Source organism: Pholcus phalangioides, unplaced genomic scaffold (assembly GCF_987345545.1).
Source record: "Pholcus phalangioides strain wild (caught in Gottingen) unplaced genomic scaffold, Ppha-v1.0 ptg000027l_1, whole genome shotgun sequence".
In the NCBI taxonomy this organism is placed as follows: Eukaryota; Metazoa; Arthropoda; class Arachnida; order Araneae; family Pholcidae; genus Pholcus; species Pholcus phalangioides.
In genome coordinates this window covers 7,813,584-7,828,975 of record NW_028301617.1, presented here as the reverse complement: position 1 = coordinate 7,828,975, position 15,392 = coordinate 7,813,584, and the positions used below count along the sequence as shown (strand labels likewise).

The window sequence follows — 15,392 nt, the reverse complement described above, 5'->3', positions numbered from 1 at the left end:
CCATTAGGCCTACCTAAAAAAAATGCTTTGGGTACAGCTAAAACGACCATAGATCCTGGACACAATTTGGCTACTACAAAACAGCGATTCCGAAGTACTTCTGCTCATTGGTGTACCAGATAATGTTGCACTATCTGACTAGCTCCAAGTGAAGTCTTGAAGTTAATTTCATGCTTCTTTGATAGTGAAACACCATGCCGTACAAAAAGATGTGAACTTGTCCTGCTGGGTGGTTTGTATACGCAATTTTTGTGGTTTCAATAGAAATAACGAAGTACAAGAAGATGAAGACGATGAGCAAATAGAACTGATTTCGATTTCAACTAACAGACAGCATTTTTCTGAGATGTAATTAAAAAACTGGGTTAAGGTACTTTACTCTTGGAAAAAATTTACCTTTTATATAAACCTAATATTGAATTTTGTTGATCTAATACTTGTGTAAGTGTATGTTTTAAAAATAACTAAATGGTATGTATTACAATAGAGACAAAAACCAACACTAAAATTGATATAATTTGTTTTTAAATTTCTAATAAATTTAAAGTTAATCTATACATTTTCAAGATGGCCACCTTCAATATTTTTATTTTTTTCCCACTCAGTGTGGATACTTTCGTGTTTACTCAAGGAACATTTTCTTGAAAACTTTTTATAACAAACATGACATTCATATGGTTTGACCCCAGTGTGGATTCTTTCGTGTTTACTCAAGGTAGATTTTCTTGAAAACTTTTTACAACAAACATGACATTCATGTGGCTTTTCTCCAGTGTGGATCCTCTTATGACTACTTAAGGTTGATATTTCTGAAAATTTTTTAAAGCAGACATCACATTCATATGGTTTTTCTCCAGTGTGAACCCTTCTGTGTTTCCTCAAGTCACTGCTGGAGAAAAACATCTTACCACATACATTGCATTCATAGGGTTTTTCTCCAGTATGGTTCCTTTTGTGTTCATTCAAAGTAGAACATCGCGAAAACATTTTACCACAAACATCACACTTATATGATTTTTTTCCACTGTGGCATATTTTATGTTCATTCAAGTGAGAATTGTATCGAAATTTTTTACCACAGACATTGCATTCATATGGTTTTTCTCCTGTATGGATGCTTTTATGTTGATTTAAATTAGAGCATCGCGAAAACATTTTACCACAAACATCACACTCAAATGGTGTTTCTCCACTGTGACACATTTTGTGACTATTCAAACGAGAAATGTACAGAAAAATTTTGCCACAAACATCACATTCATATGGTTTTTCTCTTGTGTGGATGCTTTTATGCAGATTTAAATTAGAGCATAGCAAAAACATTTCACCACAAACATCACAACAGTATGGTTTTTCTTCACTGTGGCGTTCTTTGTGCCTATCCAAGTTTGAAGTACTTGAAAATCTCTTATTGCAAACATCACACTCATAAGGAATTTCTTCACACTTTTTGGGTGAATCCATTGGTGACATTTCTGAAGTAATGCAAAAATCCATTCGATACATGCTTTCATTCAAAATGTGAGCATGCAAATTGGAAGGCAAAATGATATGCAAATCTTTCACAGCAAGCCTCACATCCAATTGTTCTAATCTGAAATTAAAAATATTATGCTTCTTTCATAGAATTGATGAAATATTTTATTGCAAATATCACATTCATAATGTATTATGATTATGGGCAACCATATCAAAGTTGTACACATCACTTTCACAATACACTGTGCTGTTCCATCTATGTCACTGTATGGGCAAGAATAAAACTTTTTGGATGCAATCATCAGTTTTACCTATTTCCTCTACACTAGTTTTCTTCTGGTTTGTCTTGTTTAGGACTCTTGTCAGACTTTTTCGTTAGCAGAGCTCATATATTTTATATTACGTCTTTCATCAATATAAATTAAATGCAAATTAGTTAAAATTATCTCTTTTATGATTTGTTTTAAAGCAGATAATTCTTTCTTATTGTCATTCTGATGAAAACAGTTTTGTCATGAATGAGATATATCAATGAAATGGCTCTATGCTAGATTCCATCATTTTTTTGTACTGACATTGAAGACAAGTCATGTATATTAAAATGTCGTAACATAAAATTAACAGGTAATTGGAAAGAACATGAAAGATTCGGCTGTTTTTTATTCTTCTTCTAAAAGCAGTGGATTACATAGCTGAAGAAACTATTTCAGCTTTTGTTATTCCCTTTGTTCATTCTATGTGTTTGTTTGAAAAAATGAATCTGCCGGACGAGGCTTTTCAAGTACCTGGTAATGAGAAATAATGATGTTAACACACTGATAAAAATATTTTTATCGATATTCCTTAATGTAATTTTTTTGTGTGGGGATTGTGTTTTATTCTCAATGGTGCAAATACCTGTAAAGTCATGCTGCTGTAGTTAAACAAAAACACAATTTCTCATACATTAAATACAAGGCAACTAGAATCAGTAGAAGGTAAAGGAAAGTTGAGGTCGTATACAAGGGCTACACTTGCAATTCTTTGCTGTTTACAATAGGACAAGTAGAAATGGCTATGACCAAGTTAACACATGTGTTTTGAACCGTCTAAAGAAACTGTCATTACTGATAACACCCTTGATGTCTTCAATTTATTGGGTAAATGGGGTTTTATCATGTTACATATTAGCCGGCATGCCGGGAAACGGGGAGGGAGACCAGCATGCTTGACACACCCTTATTTTCTGGCATAAAGAGAGAGTCATAGATTCTGGAAAATTCTTAAATATCTTTATTCTAGAAATCCATTGAATTGGCTAAATGCATATTGTGATACTTATTAAACCTCACTTTTCCCGGCATGCCGGGAACGGATCAGACTCCAACATTCAAAAAGCTGATGACCCCCAAGTTCCATGGCATGCCGGATAATATGGGAGAATACAGTGTTTGGATTATTCAAACTTATTTTTGCTTCAAAAAGCTGCCTTGAACAAAAACAAAATAATGGTTGTTAATGGCAACATTAAATGGCAAGCCAAAAAATTTTATTGCTTATTCTTGAAGTTGGGATACTTACTCAACTTGAAAGGCCCCCCCCATAAAAACAGCAACATTTGGGACCAACATGAAAGCAAAGATGTTTGGTTTAACAAATATGTGCTATTAAAATAGGGGGGATAAAACTGTGAGGAACCCTTTACCACTGCAGTGCAAATACCTCCTTTGGTCCAGAAATCAGGTCCCAGTTGGTATTGTAAATACAGGATTGTATAAATTAGGTTTTTTACACATTTTTTTTTCTGCACCCCTCCCCCTTCCTCCCAACTATGTCATTCTGAAGATATAGTCTTCAAAACCAGCAAAAATTTTGTTCGGGGGGGGGGGACCAAAGAGTGATAGAACAATAGATTTGGCTATCCTTTTCCCTTTTTTTTGGTTATTTTCTCACATTTCAGGGGGGGGGGACCAGACCGCCAATTACCCCCCCCCCCCTTATGGCCTTGTCCAAAATCTAATAACAGTGTACTCCAGGCCAGGTCAAAGCCCACGAAAAATGGAAAGATCACTATAGGAAAACGCAAAAAGTTTTCAAGAATAAAACAATGATACCTTGGCTTACAAATTTTGACGTTTTTCTACCTCAGCTGATGAACGTTTTTATTGATATGAATGCATGCTGCAACATGAAAAAGCGGCATCATAAGCTAAATTTTCATGCCAATGAACATGAATTCAATAAGTAACCTCGCGTTAGATTGAATTTATTTTCAATTTTGAATTGCTCTACACCAGGGTTTAAGCTACGGTCGCATTTTTCGCAAAATGCGAAAAAAGTAGCAGCCACTTTCGCAAAAATGCATACAGGAGGTACGCAACGAGACGTCCGACCATGAATCATTACATTAGCATTGCAGCATTTTGCTAAAGCTTTTCTCCCCATTTTTGCTTTTTTGCGAAAGGAATTTTTTATCCGGCTTAAACACTGCTCTACACACCTCTCTTTCTCGTTTAGAATGATTTTGATCCATTTCATATAAAATTAATGATAGAGTTAAGTGAAAATACAATTAAAAGAAAAAAAGAAAGAAAAAGGTGCCCCCTGACTTCAATGGTTTCAGTGTATACATGGAAAGACTCTCAATACCAAACTGAAAATCTGAGCATTCTAGGGACACATTTTTCTCATCTGTACACACATTTTTCCCCTAGCACACCACCTCTAACATTTTTTTTCGCTATGGCTCATGAACCCAGCCGCACAACCATGATGCAGTGCACAGCATACATCCAGTCAGCGTTGATAGTGGTTATATTTATCCTCTGAAGACAGCACACAAAGTGTACCAAAACGGGTTAGGAATTTGTGACTTTTTCCTTGTTATTTGCCTTTATTGTTGCTTTTTTCCTTAATTATATTGGTGAAAAGATTATTATTATTCCTCTAAACTGTAAACTTATTTTGTCTGATTGTTTTGTTTTGATTAGTTTTGTCTTTATGGGGTAATTACCAAATTGATTTTTTGGCAGAACTCTGGTAGTAAACAAAAAACAAATTAGCAGGGACTTGCACATCAAAGTCTATCTCTGACAAGCAAAAAGTCTTAAAGCAGCAGATTTTCACGTGGTGAACTTGGTTGCTGACCTGTGCTACAGTGCATGTGTGAACATGATTGTATATCTAGCGTGTTATAACAGCACAAATTCTAATTAGAGAGACATGTGCATATCTCCAAGATGGTCACTGTGAAATAAGAATCACTGATTAACCTTTAAAGAAGAATAGCTGGCATGAGCGGCTAGTCTTATTGCGAGAGGCTTAAATTTCTGGGTTTGCCTCGCTGGAATGGCGTAGAATCACTGCAGATCTGAAGATGTGCTACAAACTAGTTCACCAATTGGTTTATCTACTATCAGGAGAACCTTCCTTCAAGATCATAGACAGACAAGTTAACCCACGGAGGCATCACTTCCAAATAAGAATACCAACAGCGAGAAGAGATTCCTTTTTCTATGTGTACAGATGTCGTGTGGCGAGAATATGGAACAGTTTGACATCAGAACCTGTATGCGACTCCTACGCAAGATTTGCTTCTGCTATTGAGGATTTTAACCTGGCTTCGTATGCAACGAGCTTTCCCTTTTGACTATTACTTCTAATTATTTTTATTATTTACTCATTATTATTTTATTACTCTTCTAGTGTAAATGCATTTCATGCATTCTGGGTTATTGTAAATAAATATTGTAAGAATTTAGTCATCATTTGAACCTCCTTTTAAATCAATTAGAATTGTAAATTATTCCACACACTAGATTAAGGAAAAAAGTGGCGAGTGTTTTTAGTAAATGTCCCTTTTTTTTTTTGTGACAAATATATAACAGAAAATTGTTTTTTCTTTACCACATGTTCCACAGCTCAGAGACATCTATTATTTCTGAAAAGCATGTCTTTCTAACATGCTTAGTTTTTGATCAGTGTCACAAAACATGTAAAAATGAATTTCTCCTGGCATTAGGTAGCCAGAAGAAAGGTTTGATCATAAGTCAAAGGAGAAAAAAGTAAACAAAATCCAAATTTCTTCATTGCAACATCCAGTTGCAGTAATAGTTCATCCAAAGACATTCTTTGAGAATGCAACTCATGCTCTAGTGTGAATCCTTTACAGTCATTAGTGAAGTTGGTAGTTCAGAAAATTCTCCTATAAACAATACACTGATATAGCTCTCCTCCAATAAAAACTTTCTTGCTCTCAATAAAACATGATTAAGTTCAAACACACACAATATAATCCTCTTAATAAACACTTTCATGCTCATTAAAAGAATTCAAGAATAATTTTTCACTCAAATCATCACACTTGTGTAGTTCTTAATTGTGCAACCTTTTCCATATCTATTTTGAGTAGAAATTATGAAAAACTTTCTACCACAGACATCACTCACATAAATAACATCTAAGATGAAACTTCTTATGTGTCTAAAATCCGAACTAGATATTTTGAAAAATATTTACCTCAAACTTCAAACTCACATGATTTTTCTTTATGGTGGATCTTTTTGTGTTTACCCAAGTTAGAGCTGGTAGAAAACATTTTATTGCAAACATTGCAATCATATGGTTTCCCTCCAGTGTGTATCCTTTCATGTTTATTCAAGAAACATCTCTCCGAAAACCTCTTACAACAAACATCACATTCATAGGGTTTTCCAATAGTGTGGATCTTTCTATGTTTGTTCAAGGTAGGGTTGTCCCAAAATTTTTTATAACAAACATCACATTCATATGGTTTTACCCCAGTGTGGATTCTTTCGTGATTATTCAAGGTAGTTTTTCTCGAAAACTTTTTACAACAAACATCACATTCATACGGTTTTTCTCCAGTGTGGATCCTCTTATGGCTAATCAAGGTTGATCTTTCTGAAAATTTTTTAAAACACACATCACATTCATGTGGTTTTTCTCCAGTGTGGATCCTCTTATGACCAATCAAGGTTGACCTTTCTGAAAACTTTTTAAAACAAACTTCACATTCATGGGGTTTTTCTCCAGTGTGGACCCTTCTGTGTGTCCTCAAGTCACTGTTGGAGGAAAACATCTTACCACATACATTGCATTCATATGGTTTTTCTCCAGTATGTCTCCTTTTGTGTTGATTCAAATAAGAGCATCGTGAAAACATTTTACCACAAACATCACACTTATATGGTTTTTCTTCACTGTGGCATACTTGGTGATCATTCAAGTGAGAATTGTCGCGAAACTTTTTACCACAAACATTGCATTCACATGGTTTTTCTCCTGTGTGGGCAATTTTGTGTTGATTTAAATTATAGTATCGCGAAAACATTTTACCACAAACATCACACTCGAATGGTGTTTCTCCACTGTGGCACATTTTGTGTTCATTCAAGCGACAATTGTACTGAAACTTTTTACCACAAACATCGCATTCATATGGGTTTTCCCTTGTGTGGATGCTTTTGTGTAGATCTAAATTAGAGCATAGCAAAAACATTTCACCACAAACATCACAACGGTATGGTTTTTCTTCACTGTGACTCTCTTTATGTTTATTGAACTTGGAGCTACTTGAAAACCTCTTACTGCAAATATCACATTCATAAGGAATTTCTTCACACTTTTTGGGTGAATTCATTGGTGACATTTTTGAAGTAATGCAAAAATCCATTTGATACATGCATTCATTCAAAATGTGAGTATGCAAATCGGAAGGCAAAATGATACGAGAATCTTTCACAGCAAGCCTCCCATTCAATTATTCTTATCCAAAATTAAAAATATTATGCTGCTTTTGCTGATGAAATCTTTTATTGTAAATATCACATTCGTAATGTTTTACCTGATTATGGACAACCATATCAAAGTTGTACACACCACTTTTACAATGCAATGTGCTGTTCCATCTATGTCACTGTATGGGCAAGAATAAAACATGAAACTTTTTGAATGCAATTGTCAGTTTCCCCCCATTTCCGCTACACCGATTTTCTTCTAGTTTGTCGACCATTTGTCTGTTTGGGACCATTGTAAGACCTTTTCATTAGCAGAGATCATATCTTTATTATGGTTTTCATCGATATAAATTAAATGCAAATGGGTTAAAATGGGAAAACTACAGCACTGTCTTTTTCGTGATGTTTTTTAACAGATAGTTCTTTTACTTTCCACTCCTGATAAAAACTGTGTTATCATAAATGAGAAATCAAGAGAATCGCTGCCATGGATGTCACTGTCCATATCAAAACAATTTTGTTTGTTGACATGAAACTGAGAGGTTAATCTGAAAGAACATGAATTGAACCTACTGCTACTGTCTAAAAGCAGTCGACTGTTGCCGGAGATACTACTGCAGTTTGCATAGTTCACTTTCTTTGTTTGTTCATTCTATGTGTTCCGTTGAAGAAATGAATCTATCTGACGAGTCATTTCAAGTACCTGGTAATGGGAAATAATGACGTTAACATATCGATTTTTTAATCAATATTTTGTTACATGCAATTTCTTTTGCTGATTGACTAGATTTCTATTTTTAATGGAGCAAGGACCTGTAAGGTCATGCTGCACCTATCATGTAGTTAAAATACAATTTATTATGTGTAAAAGTACAAAAAGAATAGAATCGATAAAAGTTAGGAGAAAGGTGAATAAAGGTTGTGCATATAATTTTTTTGGTATCATGGAATTAGCAGCAGGGCAAGTGAAAATGGCCAATGCCTCATGTAGGCCATTCTCACAAAACTGGCCTAAATTGTGACCCCAGCAGATTACATCAAATGTATTCAGCACCAAGCTTTTTTTATCACTTTCTATTTATATTTCTGTTTCTGACAAGTCATTACTTTATTTATAATTCTTTCATTTATAGATTTTCAAAATCTATGGCTGTTCCCAGATGAATTAGAGTTTTCAAAACAATAACTTTCTCTATCTTCAAACAAAAATATATTCTTATTTTCAATAATATATATACAGGGTGTCTACCAAATACCAAAATTCTGTGACTTTTCTCATTCAACAAAAAGAAACCTGCTGGACTTTTTTCTTATATCAGAGGTTTCCAAACTGTGAATAGTGGCCACCTCAGGGGTTAATAAAATAAATAGGGGGTCTTAATGAAAGGGGGAACATTAGTGAATTTTTCAAAATAAAAACATTTGATAAGAAATGAATTATTTTAACCCTTCGAAACTTTCCCCAGAGCACAATGAAGATGTAAATGCATATACGCACATACAGACATGCCAGCATTGGCATGAAGCATGTAATGTAGAGATTTAAATACAACACCCCATAGGAACTGGACCCTAGGGCTCAAGCTACATAAGCCACCTATGCCCCCGCAGAAGCATACGTGGTTGTTTCTCGAACTGGGCATTCGACATGCTCTCTCATCCAACAGTCAATAACCTATCCCCTTCGGTTCCATAGCCTTTTCACCCGATCCGATTATTCTGCATCACTTCATTTCCCTCTCGACACAATTTCACAAATTCTACTTGCACAATAATCAATATATCTGCTCCATCGTGCCAAAATAATGAATGTGCAATGCCTTGTAAAAAAAAGAAAGTAGGAAATGATGTGTGAATGCTCATTCTACCCATGTTACTCTATGGAAGTTATTTTCTTAAAATGTTTTGTAACGTGTGTTTAAATAGGGATACCCATTCATGTTTCGGTCACAACTTAGATAGCAAAACAAGGTATCCAAACATCTCAGAAAAAGAAAAGGAAAATTTGTACATTCGTGCTTGTGGCATGCAGTAGAAGATATCAAGTTAGTACTTTTACAGGAAAGGGTGACTTACAGAGAATCACCCAATTCCTCAAAATTATATATTTCTTAAAAATTAAAAGTACAGAATATAGAATGATAAGTAATATGTGAATATACGAGTGAAAATGTGTCTGTTTTATGAACAATCTTTTTTAATGGTTGATTTCAAGTTTAGCATCCTTTTGAAATCGGATGATTCTTTTTTAATCGCCCCGTATAAGAAAATCAAGGACCATACACCTCTCTACACTTCCATCTTACATAAGAGACACAAAGTACTTAAAAAAACAAAGTAAATATGCATACGATATTTAAAAAAACTTGAATGTCTTTGGAAGTCAATATTGCCTAATTCAAATCGAAACAAGCGTTCTGAAAAGGGCTTTTGGAACAGCTTGTTTACTGGCATAGAGATGCGAGGTAAGAATATTCTCGGAGAACGAGAATATTCATTTTTCTTTTAAATAATTTAATTTTTTTTACTAATTTTGTTTATATTGTGAAATATAAATCATTTTTCATTGCCTGAAACATTTACAACAAAACAATTTGTGGTATAATCACCCCCAATGAGAACTTTTTAGTTCGAGAATATTCTCAGAATATTCTCCAGGTCATGATGAGATGTTTTAAAAGTTTGGTTCTTGAAGATTTTAGAAATCTTTAGATTAAAACCTTAAAAAAATTATTTTAAAATTGGATGAATTTTCAGAAATAAGTTCAAAAGAAATTAAACCAAAGTTGATTGATAAAGGAAGCTATTCTTATATAATCACCTTCATTTTAAGAAGATAAAGAACTGTTTTCTTCAATGCACATACACTTAAGTTCTGTATCACTCACATTTCTTTAAAAGTTACGCAATTCAGCCCTCTGTTGGTTTCATTTCCTCGCTTTTAAACTTTGATATTGTGGACTACAAACTTCAATATACCTATCTTCTTGATAGGAAGAAAGACGGGGACAGAGAATATTCTCTCAGAGGACTACTATTATAAATTACTAGAGAATATTCGTATCAAAAATAGTAATTATTCTCAAGAGAGTTATTTATCAAGAATATTTATTATAATACATGTTATTACATATATTCTTGATGATACTCTCTGCAAAGATTTCGGTAACTGAAGAATATTCTCATTGAGGAGAATATTCAAAAATATTCTCTGGAAGGACTAGTATTAATAACTTCAGAATAATTCTTATTATTTTCTATAAGAATATCCCCTAGTAATTTATAAAAGTAATCCTTCCAGAGAATATTCTCAAGGATATTATATGTAACTACAGTTGGCCCCCGTATTTGCGGGGATTACGTTCCGGGGGTGACCGCGAATAACCCAAAACAGGTATTTTGTTGTAAATCTCATTTATTGAGTAGCATGAGAAGAACAGGGTGATGCAGAGGGTAGAAGGGAATGTAAAAGAGGGTGCAGCGATTATTGGCGATGTTTCCTGAAAGAACATTGTGATTTCTGTTTGCCGTTTCTTCTTCATATTATCAAGTATGTTGAAATATGACAACAAGGCTTCCTCTACCAATCTTTCTACATGTGAAGAGCGTACCATAGAGGGATCTATGTCATGAAAATAATCTATTGCTGATTTGAACGTGCCAAGCCATTCCGCTATGTTACTCATGGTGAACTTCTACTTCATCTGGTACCGCTTAAGTTTCAGGAGCAGTCAACTACATTAAAACCTCCTTGGTCAATATCTCTGAATTGCTATTAATTAGCTGTTCGACTTCTATATCCATATCATTGAACCCTTTCCCACCCACCTGTTTCGTTAATGTGACAATGTATTTTATAATCTCTTCTCTCTCAGTTGGCTCTGTATAAATGATTGTGTCCTGGGGCGCATAGTGTGGCCAAAGGTTAATCCAACTCGAGGTGACTGTTTCTCTCTTGGGAGCTGCCGCGGCTCTAGCGATGACAGTAATGTCATTAGCAAGCCATCCCAAACACACACAACTCAAATTTTGTAAATAAAACACGTGAATGAAGATTTCTGAGTGTTGCGAAAAAAAAAATTTCAATAGAGGGAAAAAAACTGTGAATATGGAAACCGTGAATACAGGGGGGGGGGGGCTGACTGTATATTATAAATAACAGGAGAATATTCTCATCAAGAACTTATACGAATATTCTCTAGTTATTTATAATAGTAGTCCTACCAGAGAATATTCTCCAAAAGATTATTCTCGAGAACTTCACATCTCTAGTTTGTATCAATACACATATGTAAGCAGCAGGGCCGTCATTTCAACTTTTCCCAGTGGGGAGGGGGGGAGCGACAAAGAACAAATACAACGCCACAACAGGCAAAATGCCCAACGAGGTGGCTGAGAAAACATGTACTCAATGTATGCATATACATATACCATTTTTAATGTATTTTCAAAAGCCAGGGGTACAACGTCCCCCCCCATCCCCTCAAATGACGGGTCTGGTACGCTGGGCCGCAACTACAGGGGAGCAGGCGGGTCTCGTGCCTCAGGTGCTGGACCAGAGGGGGCGTAAATTTTATTCTCTCCTTCAACATTACAAACAAGGGGACGCCTAAATATGCATTTGCCCCGGGTGACCAAACATCTAGTTGTAGCCCTGTATGTAAGCAGTTGAAGAAATTTCAGAAGGTTGAGATTCTCATCTTGAATTGAAGAATATCAAATAGTCCCATAGTTTTCCCTTCAGCTTTTATGTTATGCTCTATTCAAATTGTATATTTTACATGAAAAAATATTGTCTAAAATATTTCTGTACAGAGTAGAAAACTATTTTATAATCATATTAGGTATTTATTCTTTGCACAACATAGGGACTTAACACTTTATACTTGCAAGCAATGCGTGTATTTTCAACAGGAATTTTTATATTGAAAAGCAATATTTAAAATTTTTGACAGCAGTTTTTGATGTGACAGGTTTAAACCATCAAAAACTCCCATAAGTCAAGAACCTGCCAACCCTAGTCGTGTCACATAGATCAAGAATCATTGGCTATAATTGATTTCGTGCAACTCATCTCGGAAGCCAGTTTGACCAATAGTTAAGGATGACACGCCCGCATGGGGCAGTGGTAAGATGCTCGTCTTCCACTGTGAAGGTTACTGTCAAGGTTCACAGGTTCAAATACAGCTTAAAGAACGTCAGAATCAAGTTCTTTACCTACCGATCCTAGAACGACTACTGATAGATGAAGCCTTCATTTCCCTCTTAACTCCACTGATTGGAAATTGACATATGGCGATATATGACCGGAGTTGGTGTGCGGTGAAGGAGGTTAAGGATCCGTTGGTGTAAATACTGGAGGTTAAGGATCCGTTGGTGTAAATACTGGAGGTTAAGGATCCGTTGGTGTGAATACTGGAGGTTAAGAATCCGTTGGTGTGAATACTGGAGAGAGGACTTTCTTTTTGAAAATAGAAATAGCCTCTAGGAACTTTTTGTTCCATTAGGGTACAGCTTCATGAGAGCATAGTGAAGAAAGACTGAGAGTTTGTGTATTTGAAGATGCTTGTAAATGCGTTAGTGTAGTAGTATCTGTGGAATGGGTACCAGAACAGAATCAGATTTTTTCCCCAATGCCCAGTCCTATGAGCCGATTGTGGGAATACAGACAGTGCTGCCTTAATGCATGGGCCAGGGGGCTTGAAGAGAAGAGGGGCCTCACAGAAATGAAATCTGGTTGATATTTTCTACAATTTAACTAAGCAGGGCCTCGTAAAAAACCGCTTGGCACGGGGCCCCCATGATGCTCTTAAGATAGCCCTGAATACAGACAACATAGATAGGCCTATTAAGGCCTCAAAAAAATTAAACCAGAGAATTAAAATTCTCTTCACGCAAATACCGCCACACCTGCAAAAGTCACAAGATAGAGCATACAAAAATTTTGAGTGATAAATTGCATGCATCAGCCAGTGAACTCATACTTTTACTGAGGGCGTCATCAAAAATTCAAGCAGTCATTCTTTAAGATCTTCAATAAATAACAAGTCACCGCAACTGCCCTCGTTTCTTTTCTTTTTTTGAAGGTTTCATTTATTTTTGCGAGTTTTTTTTTTCAGAGAGTAAAAATGTGTGGTCCATTGAGTAAATGGGAGTAGAGTCAAATATATGGGAATAGCCATTCAAAACGCAGATACAGTCGAATCCCGTTTTAACGAATGCCGTTATAGCGAAAACAAATCTCGTTTTAACGAACACTTTTCTCCTCCAGATAAGTTTACATGGGAACAATGCAAAAACCTGGAATTCCTTTATAAATAAATGTCGGTATAACGAAGTGATTTCTTCGGTCTCTTGGAGTTCGTTATAAAGGGATTCGACTGCAATACCCAATTAAATGGCAAAGCTGACTAAATAGGTGCCAAATGTGAGAAAAAATAATTAAAAGGTACAACTGATTGAAAATTGTGTAGAACAGTAGAAGAAAGAGATAGTTATTTAATAGTAGATAATTGCTGCCAGCCCTAGGAAAAAGGGCTTTGCTGTAGCCAGAAAAGCACGATTGTCTTTGCTAAAGCAGAGGTAAATTGTGGTTTCTACTAATAGATGGCAGCACACACAGTACTGAATGTATGAAGAAATAAATTTACTTGAAAAAGAACTTCAGTCACGTTTTTGATTTAAAAAAAAAAAAAAAAAAGAAACAGCTTACCTCTCTAATTTTAGAAGTACGGAACGTTTTATTACCGACAACGAACGTGTTACAATCGATCGATGGATAGTTTTATATCAATGGGTTCGAATCCGATCTGAAGCTAAACTCATAATAAACACAACACAAGAGGATATGCATGCATTATACAACTACAACAACACGAACAAAAGAGACTTTGAATACCAATGTCTTCTTGACCAACCAAAACGAGCGTCTTCTACCACGTGATGTATGACGTCATAACGTTCCTTTTCTTTCTGAAGAACTTGCTTCCTTCCATGCCACTTAGTGACCATATCTCCCATATTTTTTGGGACATTTTTTCCTTCCAATACCTTCTAGAGCCATTGAGAAGAAATATAAGACCTTATTTCTCCTCTAAGTCTAGAGCAGATACCTTCTGCTCTAGAAGGTATTTTTAGGGGTAATTAAATTTTGATCACCGCCACCACAGTGGTGGTCGGCTGAAGTTGGTTTTCTGTGGTTCCAAACTTCGAGGCGCAAATGAGAGCCGATCTCAGTCCTACAAACACTACAAATATTCAGTCAGTCACTCACTCACATCACTCACTTCACTTCTGAGATATAGATGGCAGCACTGAAAATCATACACAACACTAGATACGCACTCAGACTGTTAGGTATACGTACTTACACTTCCGGCACAACTCACCAGGTAGTAAATTGCCTATGGCAATAGACCTGAGTTGTGCTCGATTTGAAAAAAAAAAAATTTTAATCAAAAATTCCCAAAACATCTGCTGAGAAAGAAAAGCGTTTCTTTCGGAAGAATGGTGGCCCCTGAAATCTTTCGCACCCCCCTAAGTCCGGCCCTGCGTCGAGGTCATCACTGACCTCCGATGATTGCGCAAGAAAATCTGCTACTGCTACTTCCATAACTCAAACAGTAGGTTTCTGAAGTCAATCAATCATGTGCTCCGTTTTGTGTTTGTGTGATGAAAATACAAATTGTTCTAGTCAAATAAGAAATAGTTTTTTTCTACATTAATCACAATTTCGTCATTCGAAAGTAACGTGAAAAATACAAGTTTTTTGATCTTGTCGCGGGCCGCACAAAATCACCTCGCAGGACAGCTATTGTCCACCCGTGAAGTACAGATCAGATGGCTCGAAAGCATTCCGTGCGCATGTCATTCATCTGCCAATGTGCGTTTTTCACAAGAACGACGTACCCTCAAGAAATGCTTGGTCGATTTATAGGAAGAAAAAAATAAATAAAACTGGGAAGGGGTTAATTTTTCCTTCTTATTGAAATTTAGCTAAAAAGCTTACAGACCCTTATTTGTTCAGGAATCAGAGTTTTTCTAACAACAATAAGCGCTACTGTACCAGGAAGATGACAGCGATTTCAGGACTCGCTATGCAATAACAAAACAAATGATAAATTTTCAATGCGTAAAAATTCTGAATGCGAAAAATGTATTTCCGATGTAACAACG

General features: G+C 35.7%; 3 protein-coding genes across 5 annotated transcripts in view; all 3 read right to left on the bottom strand.

Annotated features, from left to right (window-relative positions):
- The window catches only part of LOC149068330 (uncharacterized), a 56,254-nt gene extending 42,159 nt beyond the window's left edge, over positions 1 to 14,095 (bottom strand). For both annotated transcript variants that reach the window (XM_089251848.1, XM_089251846.1), the window contains exon 1: positions 13,930 to 14,095. The gene's annotated coding sequence lies outside the window, so the exon portion shown is untranslated. The remainder of the gene's footprint in view (positions 1 to 13,929) is intronic.
- On the bottom strand, positions 553 to 1,506 carry LOC149068331 (uncharacterized). The gene has a single exon (XM_089251850.1). The coding sequence runs from the start codon at positions 1,504 to 1,506 to the stop codon at positions 553 to 555; it is 954 nt and encodes a 317-aa protein (XP_089107976.1).
- Positions 1,523 to 15,392, bottom strand: part of LOC149068329 (uncharacterized) — a 79,629-nt gene continuing 65,759 nt past the window's right edge. The window contains exons 4-5 of one of the 2 annotated variants that reach the window (XM_089251836.1): positions 5,977 to 7,920; positions 1,523 to 1,594 (exon numbers count right to left, since the gene is read on the bottom strand). In XM_089251836.1, the coding sequence (XP_089107962.1) occupies positions 5,978 to 7,162 (1,185 nt within the window). In that variant the 5' untranslated portion in view covers positions 7,163 to 7,920 and the 3' untranslated portion in view covers positions 1,523 to 1,594; position 5,977. Of the gene's footprint in view, positions 1,595 to 4,718; positions 7,921 to 15,392 lie in introns of those variants that run through there. The other variant, XM_089251835.1, reaches the window with a different exon arrangement.